Source organism: Melanerpes formicivorus, unplaced genomic scaffold (genome assembly GCF_026170545.1).
Source record: "Melanerpes formicivorus ecotype bairdi unplaced genomic scaffold, bMelFor1.0.p_v2 SCAF_6, whole genome shotgun sequence".
Classification (NCBI taxonomy): Eukaryota; Metazoa; Chordata; class Aves; order Piciformes; family Picidae; genus Melanerpes; species Melanerpes formicivorus.
In genome coordinates, this window is record NW_027142358.1 from 7050439 (window position 1) to 7068811 (window position 18373).

Here is an 18373-nt window from a genome sequence, read left to right on the forward strand (position 1 = left end):
TAGACAAGCCTGTGGCCACCCATTAAAAACAGTACAGAGGTATCTGTGATGTTTTGCCTGTCATCAGATCCAGTTTTCAGTTGATTTCTTTGCCCTCTGCTACAGCCTCCTGCTAATTATAGAGAGTAAATGAAGATAGCACGGCCTGTCCCAGTCATTCCTAAATCCCACAGCAAACAATTGGTAACCAATGTGATAGGTTGGACTCGATGATCTCAAAGGTCTTTTCCAACCTGGATAATTCTATTCTATTCTATTCTATTCTATTCTATTCTATTCTATTCTATTCTATTCTATTCTGAGCAACCAGAGAGTTACAATTCATTGCTTTCCCAGCCTTTTTAAGTCTGCACATTTTAAGAGAATAAGTTTTTCTTTTGAATATTTATGGTTCATCCAATTTGCATTTATTCAAAGAATTGTTGTTCTGTGTTCTGAACCTGACCCAGAATATGAAAGTCCACAAGACTGAAATTAATGGTGAAAATCAAGCACTGAACTTCAAAGGTATAAAGAATTTAGGAAAATAGCTTGTAGGAGAAAAGCTTCTTGGTACACTGAAATCAGTGGCAGTTTTGTTTCGGACAGTCAGCAGGGACAGATTTCATCTCTGGGGCTTAGCAGAGGCTTAAAATTCAGAAATGCTTTCTTGCTACCTTCACCAGAAGTCACCATTTAAAAGGTTTCTGGGAACATGATCTTTATAACTGTTCTGTAATCTTTTAATCCCAATGTGAAGTTAACTAGGGATGAGAGAAAGCTGTGAATTTGGAACAGAAAATTAGATGGTGTGTCTGAACCAGAGTGGCCTCACTTCACCAGCCTAAACTAGTCACAGGGGCTCTCTCCATTGAGCTGTAACTACAGAAGAAACCTGAGTGCCTCACTTAGCTCCAGTGCCAGCTTCTAGAAAGCTGTAATACAATGAAATCACTTCTTGGTGTAAGAAGGGAGAATGCTGTGGGGTTATTTTGCTACTAAAATAATATTACTGCTACTTTTTCCTGCTCCTTAGCAGCTACTAATGCGTGTGTGTGAATTGAGAGTGGGACCATGCCCAGCTCTTTTGAAGTGTTAACTGTTCTCTGCATTTCTTCCCCTGCCCAGTAGATGTTTTGCCTCTTTAAAGAATTGGATAGAACTGTAGAGGAAAAGTATCATTTTGACAAGTTCAGTCCTGCTATAAATGAAGAATGCAAGTCCTAAAATGGGTAGGCAGCCAACATGGTTAATTTTGAAAAACTAAAGAGAATTCTGCTGGAATGATGTGGGTGAAGTTGATGGACAAAATCTGAGATGGATAATAAATGAATAAATGAGACAACAGGCTTTTGTCCACTGGATTGTATGAGGAAACAGAGGAGGGAGGCAGATTCAGGTACAAAGTGTGTGGTACTTTTTTTGTGCCAGATGAGGATTCTCCATCCATTTCACCTACCCTGGCAAGACAAAGCACAGATGGGTCCTGGCAAATGACTGGTGCAAATGTTTGACCATTTGCTGTTTTGTTTTTGCAGACTGGCAATTTGCATGGCTGAGAAGCAGATCTGACTTCAGCTGTTTGGATGTATTGTAGTTTCTGCACCAGGCACAGAAAAAGTGACAGGCAGAGGTTGCCTGAGACTTTATGGGGATACTTGGGAGTAAGGGGAGATCTGTAGGATGTTGTGTATTAGGTGCTTGAGCACTCTGGATGAGTCTCCCAACCCTTCACCCCTGGATTATTCTTCATTGCGTTGTACCAAATTAGTGAAATGCCATCACAGAGGTAATTAGGCCAATGTTTTTGCTAAGGCTGCAAGGAGTTGCAATGAAAAACAGATGAGTGAAACACACAGGGCAAGTTTTCTCATACATAAACATGAAAGTGCAGGGTCTGTATATCCTTACTGGTAAACTGAGTGAGTTACCAAACAAACTGCCTTTTGCCAGTAAATGTGTACTGCTCACTGGCATTGATATATCTGGATGATTTCCCTGTTGAAGGGAATTATTTTAGTATGAATTAAGGTCTTCTGGGCTCATTGGGCTTAATTTTCTTAGTTTATTTAGGAGGTTTTGCCAGTGTGAAGGAAAGAGCAGCTTCATAGCCTTGCCTTGCTAGGGGCATTTTATTTATTAAGCTTCTGATTTTGCAAACACACCTCTGGTGTGTGCCTGTCCAGTGTCCTGTTCAGAAAGGACCTCTCAGGTCAGTGGTTCGCAAACCCATGACTCTCTGCTTACACAGCCCTCTGGGAAGACTGAGGCCGCCATTTGCAGACTTGCAGATTTGTGTGTGTTGGTCCTGAGGGAAGCATGCTTATGCAGAGAAGCTATTAAGATGTGAAGTTCTATTGTCATAAACACTGAGTTTCTCACATGCCTTCATGCTGTCCCGACTGGAGGTGGATTTAAGTAGAAGCTTATAGACTTTTCTGTTGTGAGGCTTAAGAACCCAAGAGCACACTGCTTAAATAAAAATTAGACGAGCAAGGCACATCAGTACCAGGAAATATTGGTCATTCTTTTATTAATGTTCATGATGTGAGAGACCACACTTCAAAACTATAATTACCTCCCTCTTGATCTAGCCCTGCCTCTTTTTCAAGATTTATCCTTGAACCTGTCAAGACAGATGCATAGATGTTTCTGTCTCTATCCATTGTACCACCAAGCTAGTGTTGACTGATGATGGACTAATAGTCCTGGTCAAGAATGAAAGAGTTGATGTGAAAAACTTTGTAAGTCTGTCATTTTTAAAAATACATTTCAGAATCCTGATGCATTTAGACCAATTGCAGCAATGAGAGCCAATTATGTGCAATGCCCCTAAGCATCTGGAGTAGAGCCTTGCTTTCCATTGCCTTACAGTCCCTTCCATGCCAGAGGCCCAGAACCATGTTCCAGTTACTTCCAAAACTCTGCACCCTATTTCCTCCCTTCCCTCTGCTCTTTATTCCTAATTCTTTTAACTTCTCCAGTCTGAGTCACTACCATGTATTCTCATTCATGTCTGACACCCAGGGTTTGCCATCCAACCTCTACACTTCAGTGCTTTGAGTTCAAACTTGGTCTTACTTGAGGCCCTCAACAAAACAGAAATGGGATATCTTTATGTGTAGGTGATACAATTTATTTTCCTGTTCTGAGAAACAAACTATTTTAATTGCACCTTCCATCTTGCTGGACTCACTGCCATCCCCAAATGTCTGGCACTAATGATGAATGTTAATTAAAATGGTAAACCACTGAGAATAGATACTTAATATGAAACATCAGAGAGTCATAACAATGCAGTGCTGTCAGTTGTCTCTGTGTTTTTTGTGCAGACCTGGGATTAATGCCACTGAACATTAGGGGTCTAAAAGCAATGTAGCTGAACTCCCTCAATGGGCTGCAGGGTACAGTCAGTAAATTATTTACCCCATCCAGAGCTAGATGTACATGGTGGGGAAGACAGGGCAGCCTTTAAAAATGCTTGTCTGTCTCTATCAATTTTACAAGTTGATAGATGAGCATGACCAGTTTCCCATTTTAAATATAAGTTCAGTGGAGTGAGTGTCCTTCTGTGCATGGTCACACAGAGGCCTACTCATGCATATCTCTCTACATGCACGTCTCTGTGCCTGCTCTTTATAGATTTATCTGCCAAACATAGCAGACAGCGCTCAAATGCATCCTTGCAAGTACCTATATGGGTTTATACAGATGTGCATGTATTTTGAGCCTTTGAGCTGTAATGTAGTCCCACAGGGCTGTATGCAGTTCATGTAACCTTAAGCAATGAAACCCTGTGCCTGGTGCTCTGCTTTGAGCGCAGTGTGCGGCGTGCAGCAGCCTGCCCACAGCTGAGTTGGTGCTGTGTGAGTAGCCAGCCATCCCCGGTGCCAGGGGCTGCTTGCTCATGCCCTGCCTGATGTTAGAGCTTTCCTAATAGCTTATTCCCTCATCTGCTCTGTGAGACTGTCTGAAACCAGTAACAGGGAAAGAGAGACAGACAGTTGCAGAGTGAAATAACACACGGAAGCAGATCTCCTAAGGAGCACGTGAGGTCTGACCAGTCCGCGTCTGCCTTTGCAGGCTGAGCAAGGAAACCTGCTGTTACTGATAATGCTTAATGGTTGTGCAAGGCTGAGGTCTGCTCCCTGACACTTTTTATCTCTCACCTTTCCTGTGCAAATTCCTTGTGTTTCTGCATGCTTGCTGTTTGTAGCTATGTTTGTTTATGTCTTCTTTCGCCATCCCAGGAAGAATGTCACTTCCCCATCCTTTCCATCCTTTCACCATCTGCTTTCCTCTTTTTTTCTCTACCTTTCTTTCCTTGACCCTTCAGTCTTTTCTTCAGGCTGTTACAGCTCTGCCCTAAAACTGTCTTGCTGGAAATGCCAGAAACTTGCATTTTCCCCTTGCAGAGCAACAGGAGTGTCCCTCTTCTGCTCAATGCACTTTTTGTTCACTCTCTGGAATCACATTGGACTTGGCTTGCTCCTGGGTGGATGTTGTGCATTTGCTGAAGAGACACTTGTTTCTCATGAAAGTGTTGCTGTTCCCTGCCACTGTCTGAAATCAATAGACCAATTCTGCCTCATTTTACACCCTTGTTTGCACTTTCTTACCCTTTCTTAGCATTTTTCACCTCTTCTTAAGATTTTGTTCCTTAACAAGTAAAAATTGACTTACTGACTTGCAGCCTTACACCTGAGTTCCTTGAGAAACATGCAATAGCATGTTACTACTGGGTGGATTTCATTTCACCTCTGTGCGCTGGGCTGAACATTGCAGCACTTTGATTCACCGTGATTCAGAAGCAGGAGAGCCTGCCCTGCCCCAAGGCTGCTATGTCCATGGGGTGGGAAGGTGGATGGCTGGGTGTGGAAATGGATTAGGCTGATTTTTATCCACTGCCTGTGGAACCCTGGGGTCATGGAGGTGCTTTTCAATTGAAGCCCATCATCCCGGCAGGACTACAGTGCTCATGGAGATTTCCAGGCAGGGGACTACTGATTCAGACCAGTCAGATTTTCTAAAACTTCTGAATATTTAGAAGCACAAATCTCCATGGGAACATGGTAGGATTTGTGCTCCTCCATCACTGAAAACCTGCTCTGTGCTCCAGCTAAATATTGACATCTGTAGCTTGGTTTTTTTGGGAAGGATGAACACCTGTGACTTGAGGGAAGTGGTGACTTTGAGAAGGCATCTGATGTGCAAGCCCCCCTGCAATAGGTATAACCTGGGTGTTTGTGTTTCTCTAGTAATGATGTGTATCATTTGCAGTGCTCTTTCCCCATTGACTTCACAAGATCAAGCCATTTGAGATTTCAAAACGCACTGTAGATATTAAATATCTGAGCCTCATAACCTTTCTGTGAATTAGGTAGGTGTTACTGCTCAGCGTTGTAAATGGGTAATTGAAGATATATCCCTGCTGAATTTGATGGGAAAAGGTTAAGCAACCTGCCCAAACTGAGAAGGGCATTAGTAATAGAGCCATTAGTAAATCTCAGCCCATCCACTGTTGGTCAGGCAGTATTACTTCTCTGTGTGTGTCTGTCTCCTGGTTGAGATTCAGATACATGAAACATGCTGTAATGTTGTCTGTGTTGTTGTTAGCCTGTCCTGGCAAAGTATTTGTCTCTTTCTTGTTTTTCTCTTTTTTCAACATGCTTAATTGTTACTTTTCCCAGACAGTTCCTGACTTTTCTCGATTTGCCAGCTGGATGCATATGTTTGCACACACTGGGAATAAGGGTAGAGAGCTCACACCTTCATTAACACTTTTAGGCAAGACAGAGTGGATAGCAGTGAGGGTCAGTGCATCCTCCATTCAGATTAAAGCACTTCAGTTTTCCACCTGCTGTGTTTCATCCTGTGTTAGTGCAGCAACCAGCAGTGCTCTCTATGCATGCCACAACGCTTGGATACACCAGGCTGTTGTCTGGCTTCTGCATCTGATGCTTCTTCCTTTTGTGAGGTATCTTTTTCTGCTCTACAGTGCAGACCATAGGCCAGAACCTCATTCTTCACAGGGTAAATATTGCTGTAGGTGGCTTGGAATTTTAGGTCACCTCAAAACAAGCCTCCCATCATCTAATACTGACACCTGCAGCTTCAAAGAAGGATTTTTTAATTTTCCAGCTCTTTCCATTCACATCCCCAAGAAGGAGTGGTCTGGAAAACAAACCTGGCCACTTCTAAAGCCTGTGAGGGTAACCAAGTGCCCAGTCCTGCCTTCGTGCTTTGACTTGGCCTTCTGTTGTGTCTGACCAAGATCAATCAGATGTCTCATGGGTTAGTATAACCAGTTTGCCCTAATGGACTTTCATTTAGCTCTGGTGCAGTTTTTCATCATCTTTCAAGATTGTTTGTCCTATGTTCAACTTGCAGAAGAGCCAATCTTATTTTGTCAAGCAGGTTTACAGTACCTCTAAGAAGCTTGGTCTATATTTAACCTGTGGCCTATTTTCAACATAGCACAGGAGGAGGTGAGCTCCAGCCTCTTTTCCTCTACTACTGGTCATTTCTGGAGGCAATCTGAGTGTCATGTCACTTCATAGAATCATAGAATCAATAAGGTTGGAAAAGACCTTAAAGATCATCAAGTCCAACCTGTCACCCAAGACCTCATGACTACTAAACCGTGGCTTCAAGTGCCACGTCCAATCCCCTAGAGCTGCTTTCCCATTTATGTGCACTGGGGACAGCTCTTTTTTCTCTTTTGGCACCATCAGGCTCCAGATTCTGAACAGCAAATTTGTAGCATGTTTCTACCTTTATGTGCTTTTCTACTGGTTCGAAGTCTTGCTTCCCAGTCCACTTCAACATAATGTGGTTGTTTCTTCACATTGCTGAATGTGACAAGTGCTGCATACCTGTGCCTTGCAGCGTTCACAGACTGTTAGCCAGGATGTGCTGTGAAGCCTTCTTCAAGCAAAAATAGCCTTTCTGCTTTCCTTTTTTCCAGACACTTAATTAAACTTCCTTTCCTGTTAATTTGTTGTTTGGTTTGGCTTGTTTGTTGGTGGGGTTTTTTTTTAGCCATCTCTATTTTTTCCTATTGTCAGTACTTAATAGAAAACTTTATGAAGCACATTAATCTGTTGTATTAGTCGGTGTTGGGTCTGTAGTTTGCCACTGCTTGAATTTGTGTGCATTGACATAAAGCATGCAAATCCTAACTGAATTGTTTGATGTGTGGTGCAAACACATGTCGTGGAGACTGTCCCAGCCACAGAGTACTTATCTACTCATCGTATAGCTTTGCACATGTGGACCAAATTCTGCTCTTGTACACATGGAAAAAAAGTTACTCCAGGAACCATTGCCTGTCTCAATTCATTGCATCCTGCATGTTATTTGCAGTGAAGACACGCTATTTCCTTTTTTTTCCCCCTTCTCAGGTTAGTAGCCAGGCATGGTGCTTTCCTTTTGTGTTTGCTTCCCCCTGCCAGAACTGTTTTGTGTCCTCTGGCTTGGTAGCTTAAATGTTTGAGGCCCTGATTTGAACCTGACTTTTCTAAGCGCTTCTCCTTCCCTGCTTTTTTCTTTCTTTTTTTTTTTATTTTCCCTCAGGCGCTGGTTCGGCTTCCTCCTCACATTTCACAGTGCGATGAAGTCTTCAGGTTCTTTGAGGCTCGCCCAGAAGACCTCAACCCTCCAAAAGAGTAAGTGCTGTGATGGATTTCCAGTGCTTCTCAGCTAACTTTGATTAGCTGGAAGGAAAAGGTCATTTGTTTTTATTACTACTGTAAATGCGGGAACAGATTTTGTAGCTTTCAAGTACTACCTAGAAAATACCCAGCGGTTGTCAGATCTGTGGAGGACACTCAGGCAACCCTTAGAGACAATTGTCAGCCATCCTCCACCCACCTTTGCATTGTTTCTTGCTGATGGTTCTGATGGGGGAACCTTCCTTAGCTTGTGGTTTTTACTTGATAATTACCACCAAAGAGTCGTTTATTTCCCAAAAGCATTGGCTCAGCAGCAGGGGGAAATCCTACCAGTAAGCACTTGGCTCATAATTACCAGCTGCCTCTTTAAATGTACTCCTGCCCAGAGATACTTAGTTATCTAAAGGGTGCAAGATTGTGGTCCAGATCCAAAACTGTCTCTGGGGAGTCTATTCTTTCTAAGCAGGAAGCCAAGGAAAAATTAAGCAAAGTTCCCATTGAACACGAAACAGAATTGTAGCCTTTTCCTTGGAGCAGACAGGCTGATTCATGCTGATGTAATCAGGGTTCAGACTAATTTACCCAGAAAAAGCATTTGCAGGAGAGCATTCACAAGCCTCTATGCTGCCTCTCCTGATATTTGCTTTTCTCCTTCAATACCACACAGGATGTATTTTATTGTGTTCTGCAGTAAGAATTCGACTTGGTCCCGTTGTGTTTTGAGCTACTTTTTTGCACAGTTTGAAACTTGATTTCAGGCAGTTACTGTAATTTGCTTCCTTTGCTATCTGCACAGACCATTGGATAAGGGGAAATGGACGTAAAGCGTTTGCATTTTGGCACGTCAGTGCACACAAACATAGTGAAAAGATTTGTATTGGCTTCAGGTGTCTGTACCCATGTTGGTGTAGAGGAGAGGATTGCTGCATCTTGCTGTCCCAAACTTTGTCTCTTGTGCATATGTGGTTTTATATGAGGGGATATATTAACATTTATATTAAAGAAAACACTGGTAGCATAGCTGAGAGCTACGGGTGAATAGATACAGTTGCATGTTCATTGTTAAACACATATTGCAACCTTAGAAACTACTACCTATGCTCTTGAGACCTGCTGACCATCACAGTTTCCATTTACAATCTGTAAGGAGGTTTGCAAAGGTTGCTTCATCCCACAACACCCCCATGTCCCAAGCAGAAACAGACACCAAAAAGTGAAGTGGGAAAGTTTACCTGGAGGATCTCAGATGGACCGCAGGAGCCTGCTTTAAAATGCTGTTCAGCACTCTTCTTTGCTTTCTGGACTGATAAGGACTCAGCAGCTTCTGACTTGAGTGAAATAGAGTCAGGGTTGGACCTCCAGAAGGCAGGGAACAAGGGCCATGGCCCACCCCCGGGCTGGCACTAGCCATTTTGGCTTTTTTTCTCTTTTTCCTCCTACAAGTTCTTGAGGGCTTTTTGCTGAGCTCCTTGTTTGACAGCCTTGCAGCAATTTTCAAGTTAGCCATTTGCTCCCTGCCAGAAAAACAAAAACGACTAAATGTTCTCAGCCCAAGCCTTGCATCTTATTCCAACCTAGTAATAAGTGTGATTTATTTCCCTGGAAAATGTAGAGCAATAACCTGATTAAATCTCACTTCACTAATGTCTGCAAGACATTAATCTAGCTGGGTTTAAACAAATCCTACCTCATCTTCTGTAAGCAAACATATCTTAGGGAAGGTGTCTAAGGTTTCTGCTGAGTGTACTTCACAAAAGATGTATTGTTGAAACTGAAGATTAGTCTCCTCAAAAAGACGATGTACAAGCCAATGGAAACATCTTAGTGTTTTTCTTCTGTGAACTGAGGGGGAGGGGAGATCTGAAGCTCACTGGACCACTGTGTAGGGTCCAGGGGAAGGACACCTCCAGGGCAATTCTCATTCTCAACAGCCCCTGCAGGAGGGAGTGCTATCAGCCAGAGACATCCACTCTTTATCTCCTCATTTTGCTATTCTGCCAGCCCCTCCAGAAACAGTGATCCAGTGCTGCCCTATGCATTGGATCTTCCCTGAACATCATGGTTCATCATTTGTCTCATTGGAGGTGGTAGGGACATAGCCTGGGGGCAGCATCTAGACTACTCTAATTATTTTATCCATTTCTTCAACTGCTCCTTTTAGCCCCTAGTGCAGAGGTGGTTCATATATGGTTACATCAGCATAGACATGCTTTCAACCATCTGGATTAAAGGAGAATAAATATTGCCAGGTGAGGGATTCAGCCACCAAGGAACAGCAAAACAGATTTGCTTGTGCCACCTTCATGTCTTCTCACTGTGCACAATGAGATGGTCTTCAGTTTCACAATTGCCAACTCTGTTTTTCTGCAGCAGCTCAGCCTCATAAGACAAAGCCTGGCCTAGAGGTTAATGAACCTGTTTTCAGGAGTGTAGCCTTAATCCCATGGGCATTTGTTGTTGAGCCCAGACAGTCCATTGAGTTATTGCATGTCCACAGAGCAGTGACTGAGCACATGCTCCCAGACAGAAAAAAACATGGAATCCTAAATTCCAAGGGAGAAGGCACTAAATAACATGTTTTACCTCTCAGCTGGGATATGCAGAGAGATATCCATACCTTAATTGCTGAACCATAACTCATGGTGATGCACGTGCAGTGATTTTTGTATCGCTGCAGTAATTTAGCTGTGAAGCTGTGCTCTTCACTTCTGTTTCTATTGTCCTAAAAGAAACCAGCATTTCCCTGTGGTCCCTTAGGCACTTTTGCAAATGTGTTGCCATCTTCTTCCTTACAGCTCTTCATGTGCCTTACTCTTGCCTCCTCCCTGCTTGTGTGTGCTCTCCTTTATGGCATGTTTGGTGTGCAGGCTGTTCCCTACAGGGTCATTTCCTACTGCTGCTGTGCTCCGGTTGCCTGCAGTGCTGAGCAGCAGCAGTGCAGCTCTAATAAAAGCTGGGCTTTCCCAGCACTGTCATAATCCAGCCAATTTGTTCACTTGGATTCACTGGTTAGGTTTTCTCTCTCCTCTTTTGGTGATGGTCCAGGCTTTTGACTCCTGTGACAGTAGGCAGAAGGTATTACTTTCAGACCCATTAAACCTCCTCTGGATACAGCAGCTTACAGATAGTTGGAGAGATGTCTCAAGAAATCACAGAGTTTGAACTGACTGACATTCTCCTTTGAGTCTGCCCCTGCCAGTGGAGCTAGCTCTGGGTTAGATAGATCCCAACCGCAAGTTTTCTTCATGCCGCATGGGAAAAACCACAGTAGGACACAAAATCCCTCCAAAGGATAATCTGGGAGCTTTGTTGTACTGTTTCACATGGTGAAAGCATGGCCTTTGTAAGGGAACTGGCATGCATTGGGAGCATTGATGTTAGGCAGTGTGAAGCTCCAGTGGCAGTATTCCCAGGGCAGTGGCTTGTACTGCTCACTGTCTGCTTCACTGATGAGATGCAGAGAAAGCAGGCTTCAAACCATCCACCCTGGTACAGGAGGAGCAATTTTCAACTTCTTAGGAGTGTAAAATGTGGAATTTTAGTGCTTAAGCAAATGTACATGTGTTTAGTCAAAAGGCCAGGCATGTGTCTATCACCATACCCATGTAAGGACCAGATCCTGCATTGTTATGGGAAAAGATACTCTAAGGTAAGAAGGAAGTACATTTTTATTTATCCCTTATTTTAAGTTAAAACTCCCTCTCACTGAAAGCCATTCATTTACTGGATACTTCTGTTAGTAATTATAATTACTGATAACTAAACCAGAGATGGATTAATTTGAGACTTCTACTGGGGATTTAAATTCAAGGCTGAGGTCAGGCCAGGGCTCACAGTCAACAAACAAAATCTCAGAAACCATTTTTTTGTAATGATTATTTTTTACTAGAAATAACAGGAATGCCCAAGGAGTAGGATTAATCAATTAGACATTGCATATGGTTCACTACTTGTAGGGCTTTTTTTTGCAGTTAGCTTTGAAATATCACAGCCAGACCACTCATGACAGTTTGCTTTTCCTTCCTGGGTCTGGATCTAGTCTAAAAAGCAGATCAGGAGCCAAGGATTCAATCTCCAGTGCTCCTCCTGCAGAAATGCATGAAAGCTCAAATGAGATTTATTTTTAAACTACCACTAGTAATATTTACAACTGAATTTAAAGCAGGGTGTGGTGTCTGAGAATATTTCTCCTATAAGAATCATAAAGCAATTTTCAAACAAAAAGCAAATCCAGGAAAATTAAGGAACTTATTAGGTACATATGTTAAGAGGGGCGACTCAGAAAATGGACTGAATGCTGGCAGTGTCTGTACTGGAGACCAGAAATACTTTATTGTGATCTGTAGCCCTGAGCTTTACTGATCATATCTCTGTCACCTAAGTGGTGTAACACTCAGATACTCAGATACCAGGCAGCCACTGTAAAATAGAAACTAGATTCTGCCTTTATTTTCACATATTAGTGGTTCTTAATAAGGAAACTGGGAAGTTACCAGGGTAATGCAGTGACCATGTTAAGAAAGCATGCTTACTAGCAGTGCTAAAGCACAGCTTTCTCACTTTTTCCTATCCATAGGGATGACTGTGTTTCCATATGACTGTGTCCCATAATGTAGTCTGATCAGCCCTGTAATAACAATTCACTTACCTGTTGGCAGGAGGATGGCAGAGGAGGAAATCTTTTCATCTGTAAAATATCTATAGTTATTCTGATCTGTTTGATATTATGCAAATATTTTCGCTTAGATTTCGTCTCTCATATTTCTTCCTTTGTATTTCTCTTTCATCCCATTACAGTTGTGTTTCCCCAACACATTTGATAGCTGAGTCTCTGAGCAGATGCGCTATGAGGAGAGCTGTCATTCTTTTCATGTGGTTGCTGTTTCTTACAGGACTTACAGTACAATTTTCACATTGTTTAGGAATGTGGTCAGCACCATTTTATGACAATCACTGCTACAGTCTGCACTTGGCACCGATGTTGTGACTGCTCCATGCATGCATTTTATTAGGGCAATTCATTCCATTTGAGAGATGCAGAATAGAAATTCTTTCCCTAAGAAATGCAAAGTCAGAAAAAGGTGGAAGCTTTATTTTTATGTGATTTATCAGCTGAGAAGTAAATTGTAAAATATGGAACAGGAAGAACTCTGAATAAAGATGACATCCACCTGGAGGCATTCCTCTGCACGCTACCCTAAGTGATCCTGCTTTGGCGGGGGGTTGGACTCAATGATCTCTGGAGGTCCCTTCCAACCTCCAGTGTACTGTGATACTGTGATAATGCAGTCAAGACTCACTGTTCTGAAGGGAAGAAAAAGTATTTTCAAAGAATTACTTACTTGCCTTCACTGAGAATTAGGTAGCTGAGGATGCATTATCCTGTTAATGCTGATTTGCCAAAAGCCTTGCTTGGCTACTCCTCTTTAGTCATACAGCTCTCAGTGTTTTCAGTGGTAAGTAGGGACCACAGCTCCTGAAGCATCTGAGTGTAGCAGAGCATCTGTGGGTTTTGTTGTTTGTTGGTTTGGTTTGCCTTCAAAATCTAAATTTGTCATGAAAATGTTTTGTTGGCTTCTGAATCACAGAATGGATTTACAGTACTGTGCTCATAGTGTGGCTGAGAGGTCAGGCAGCCTTGTGTCCCAGAAATAGAGTGAAGTGTGACCAATCCTGCTCTCTCAGTCAGAAGCAGGAGCTCAGTCTCTGGGACTTGGCCTTTGTTTGATGGTGCTCTAGAATTCCCCAGTAGTGTGTGCCTTTGATCAATGCATATTACCATGATCTTGTTTGGAGATTGTTATCTTAATAAACCAAGCCAATGCAGGGACAGGGAAGTCTGGAGATGGGGGGAGGGGAGGGTCAGAAGTAATAGGAAAGATGCATTAGTTGTCCTCCTCTTAAGTTTCACATGGGACTTTCCCTTTTGTTTGCAACAAAACATGATTTGGGCTGGAATATCAAATGGACAATGCTGAAATTTGCTGCTGGCTGCAGCATCGCTGACACCAGCAAATAACTCTGGCATCCTGACAGAATATTGACAGCTTTTTGCTGCTCATCCAGAAAATGAAAGAAAAAAAATTATATGTAGATAAGTGTCAAACAATAAACCTGGGGTAAACAGAAGGCACATTAAATTAAATAGTTGCAGCAACCACACAGAAAAAGCTGTAGAAGAATGGTAGTTGGAACAGCATATGTTACTGCTCTTACTGTCCATCAAGAGCTTTTATTCCTTGCCTTGAATCTCCCATTTAGATTTGCCCATGCTTTGTAGGTCTGACTGAAAGGACATGGAGCTGAAAGGAGCAGATAGTTTAATGCACTGACACTTGACACGGGTAGCCAAATGTACAGAAATAGCTTTTGCTATGAGCATGCTGCAGGGTTTAAAAGCAGCATGCTGTCCTGGGCACAAGATGGATTAAGAATAACCAGATTTATCCAAAATCCATCAGAATATGACCAAGAGCAGAGGCTGGCTGACATGGTGCTGCTTCGGCAGTTGCAGTGGACGCTGCCTTGCTGGGGCCAACTGCAATGATAGTGTCAGTGTTAGTAAAAGTTTACTGTTTATGGGCATAAATTCAATATTGTTTTCTTTTCTTTCACTGTAGAATGTTGAGACTGAAGGGGTGTTATGAAATGTGGAGATGTTTGCTTGAGAAAAAAAATAAATGCTGGGCTTGTTGGCTTGAGGGCTTGGTGCCATGGTCTAGTCATGAGGTCTGTGGTGACAGGTTGGACTCGATGATCTGTGAGGTCTCTTCCAACCTTAGTGATACTGTGATACTTGTCCAGTAATTTTTGTTCATATCCTGGAGGAACAATCACTGCTGATATTTTGCCAGTGCCCATTTTGTAGATTAGAAAGTAATAGTTTGCTTAATGTCTAACTTAACCTGTAAAATTCATTCCTTCCACAGAAAAGAAGTTTAGTGCTTAATGCAGGGGATTGGGAAATCTTTTCCTTACTGTCTCACTGATTTATTTTGTGGTGTTGGAAACATCTCTCAAATCTCCTGGCTGTATATCCAGTATGATTACCGAGGTACAGTATCAGATAATTGTTAAGAGGATTTGATTCTAGTAAAGAAACCCTGTCCCTTCCATAAGAAAAAGTTCTAGAAACGACCAGTTAGAAAGATAATTTGTTTTTACAATCACCAGTCAGTGCTGAAAGAAACATTGCTTCCAAATCTGTGGGGAAAGCCTGTTCTACTGGTGCTGCTATATGCAAATCCAATTAAGGAGCCAAAAGAAGAAATTTATTCATCTGGCATTGGGAGAAAGCTGGGCTAATGAGGCATAATTGGAGCAAACCCAAAATAACTAGATTCAGAGCTTATCAAGCTTGTGAAGGATTTGGGGTACCCTTCATCCATGAGCCTTTACTTCTAGAAATGTTTGGCTCAGTGCCACAGGCTCTTCTGAAAGTCTCTGTTTAAAGACTGGCGGTGCTTGGTTTGGTGCCCTGAAATAGGGGCAGCCCACAGAGATGAATTGCCTATGCTGATAAGCACAGAAGAGATCTTTAGATCCAGACAGGAGAGAGGTGTCCAGTCCTTCTGTGCTTTGTGGGTAAGCATGAAACTGAGGAGACAAAGAGGGATGGGGACTTCCACTTCTTATCTGGATTTCTTGTAAGCCCCTGCTAGCAGGTTAATTGCATGCACTGAGGTGTCTATCACAGTCGACTCATGACCTGCCAGGCAGGAGGAGATGGGGTGGAGTTTTCTGTTCAGTAACATGACAGAGTTTAATATAGCCTGTCTTATCCCCTGTGTGTCATGTCTCTGAAAAACAAGAATAGGCAGCTTATGTTAGAAATATAATTATATCATGGAGAAGAGTCAAGCTTGTCATTGCAATGTCTATATTTAATGTGGTCACACTATTGTTTAATCAAGATCTTTTTCCACTCTGAAGAGGAGTGCACAATGAACAGACACCATCAATGGCATGTTTGCTGCCAGGGTGATAAATTATCCCCTGGGGTGCCTGGGGCCAAATGGGACTTTTCAGTACTCTGTGCTGCTTCTTCTTGTTCACTATGTAATTTTGACATTGCTTGTCTGGGAAGTCATTTTATTTTTAATACTGTTGAGGATCAGTAGCCTCACTGGTTATAAAAAGCGTGAGTTTCTCATGTACATGAGCCTAGTGCAACCCTCTCTGTGCTTCTGAACTGGTTGGGGACAACGTAAGAGAGTCCATTACTTTCAATAGTGTTTTATCAGGCTGTACTATATGTTACAAGGGAAGGCACTGCTGTTGACTAGAGGCCAGGTGGAGGTGAAAATCATGCTTTTTTTTTTTAAGGTGGAGCATTTCTGTCTAAACACTAGAAAGAAGAGGTGTTGTTCTTCAGTAAATAGGACTATGAACTATGAGAGTCCCTGGTACTGCCCTTTGCGTCTAGCAATTGCGACCGAAGAGAGAGGAGGAAGCATTAGTAATCAGAGTGCTAAACAACAGGTAAAGCAAGTCAGGTCTCTTTGGACAGTCACTGCTTCAGGCTTTGAGTTAGGAGGAGAGCTGGGCTTCCTTTCTGGCTTGGCTGTGTCATAACAGCACATTAGATATTGTTGGGTGCACCCTGCTTCACCGTTCACCCCATGCCACCAAAGGATTTGAGCTGGAAATCCATTTCACTACATAGACAGGGCTTGGTGTTCCTTGTCCACACAGTTCTGCATTCAGGTAGGTCCTAGTGCTGTTGCCATTTAGAATCTTGTTTGTAGGAAGGCTGGAAAGAACAAACATTGTGGCAGTAGGGAACTGTCTCCTGGAGTGCTGCAAACATCCAAGATGATCTGTTTTGCTCTATCCTCCTGTCTCTTGAGGAATGGGGTGCCTTCTTAAGGACTTAGGATGTATAAAATACCAGACCTCAAGCGGCTCTGGCTGTAGGTGACACAGATTCATTTCCACCCTTTCAATCTTCTTGACTGGTCTGCAGCTGACTGTCTTGCATGCATGCTGTTCACAGAAACACAAGCAGAGGTTCAAATAACAACATGTTTTGACTCCAAACTCTGGAGTGACTTATCATGTTATCAAAGCTTTTGATTTAATTGAAATTTCACAGATAACCCTAGGCCTGCTTTTAAGTGCAGACTTCAGTGCCAGTGGGAATTCAATTAAGCACGCCCCTCACCCCCTTTAAATGCTTGCATTTTGTTTGGGAGGTTTATGGAAGGGGCTTGCTACTGCTTATCTCTACCTGGAGCTGTGTGTCTGGGTTCAAAGATGCCCTTTGTCTTTAGACTGCTTTCTTTTTCCCAGTTATGCCAGAGTTTGAGTGGAGCAATCCTGCTGACAGTAATGAACTATTCAGGATTTACATTGATGTAAGGACTGCAGGGTTTTTTTTGTGTTAAAAACCAAATTATTTTCTTGTTCCCATTAACATTACTTAACTAAAACAATTGGCCTAAGCTCAGGAAAGATGTTCATTTAAACAGACCTCAGATATATTCTGAATAGAGGATTGATTGTGGTTTTGCAATACTTCAGTCTAATCTAATAAATGCTGGTTATTTGCTGGATTCTTGCAAGCTGTATTAGTATTCCAGCTCCAAGGAGTTTTAATAGCCACTCCAGTAATGCTGACTGCAGTGCACTGTGGTGAACCTCAGAACATTGCATATGTCTGGTTACATTTTTTTTCAATTATAGTCTTGTGGGTTTGAAAAATCAGAGCACTTCAGGCTCATTTGGGAACCACTGCAAAAAATGACTAGTAACCTGAGATACCTAGTGCTTGAAAATATACCAAAAAAGAAGAAAATGTTGAAAGTTGGAGGCCAAAATATGTCTATTTTGCTTTATAAGGAGAGATCCATTGCAACAGCTATAGGGTTAGGATGACAGTATCACCATATCTAACAGATAAACCTTTTCCTTTCCCGTCCAAGTGTGTTGGGAATGAGGTGTGAATGACTCAGACCAGAGACAGCACTCATCAGAGACTTGAAGCTGTCCTGGTTCACTAGTGAATTAGTAATGTTGCCATCATTGCTACTCCCTGTTGAATAGGTTGCTGGTCTCAGTCTTTTTTCTGATGATTGCTTGGTGAACCTGATCTCCTTCTACAACAAGGTGACCTGGTTAGTAAATGAGGATGTTGTTACCTGGACTTCAATAAAGCATTTGGCACTGCCTCCTACAGCATCCTCCTGGAGAAACTGGCTGCTTATGGCTTGGATGGATACTTCAACTGGGTAAAAAAAACAAACTGGATGGCTGAACCCCAAGAGTGGTAGGGAACAGAGTTAAATCCAGTTGGGGGCCAGTCACAAGTGGTGTTCCCCAGGGCTCAGAACTGGAGCTAGTTCTCCTTAATGTCTTTGTCACAGATATGGATGAGGGGATTGAGAGCACCCACAGTAAGTTTGCAGGTGACACTAAGCTGGGAGGGAGTGTTGATCTGCTTGAGGGTAGGAAAGCTGTACAGAGAGACCTGGAAAGACAGGATTGATGTGGTGAAGCCAGTTGTATGAGGTTCATTAAGGCCAAATGCCAAGTCCTGTGCTTGGGTCACAACAACCCCAGGCAATTCTACAGGCTTGGGGCAGAGTGGCTGGAAAGCTGCCTGGCAGAAAATTACCTGGGGTTGCTGGTCAACAGCCAGCTGAATATGAGCCAGCAGTGTGCACAGGTGGCCAAGAAGGTTAACAGCAACCTGGCCTGTATCAGGAATAGTGTGACAAGCA

General features: G+C 42.6%; 1 protein-coding gene across 4 annotated transcripts in view; it reads left to right on the forward strand.

The window, feature by feature from the left end:
- SH3PXD2A (SH3 and PX domains 2A) overlaps positions 1–18373 on the forward strand; it is a 271897-nt gene that overhangs the window by 109643 nt on the left and 143881 nt on the right. For all 4 annotated transcript variants that reach the window (XM_068139450.1, XM_068139448.1, XM_068139449.1 and 1 more), the window contains one exon: positions 7555–7646. In XM_068139450.1, coding sequence (XP_067995551.1) covers positions 7555–7646 — 92 coding nt within the window. The remainder of the gene's footprint in view (positions 1–7554; positions 7647–18373) is intronic.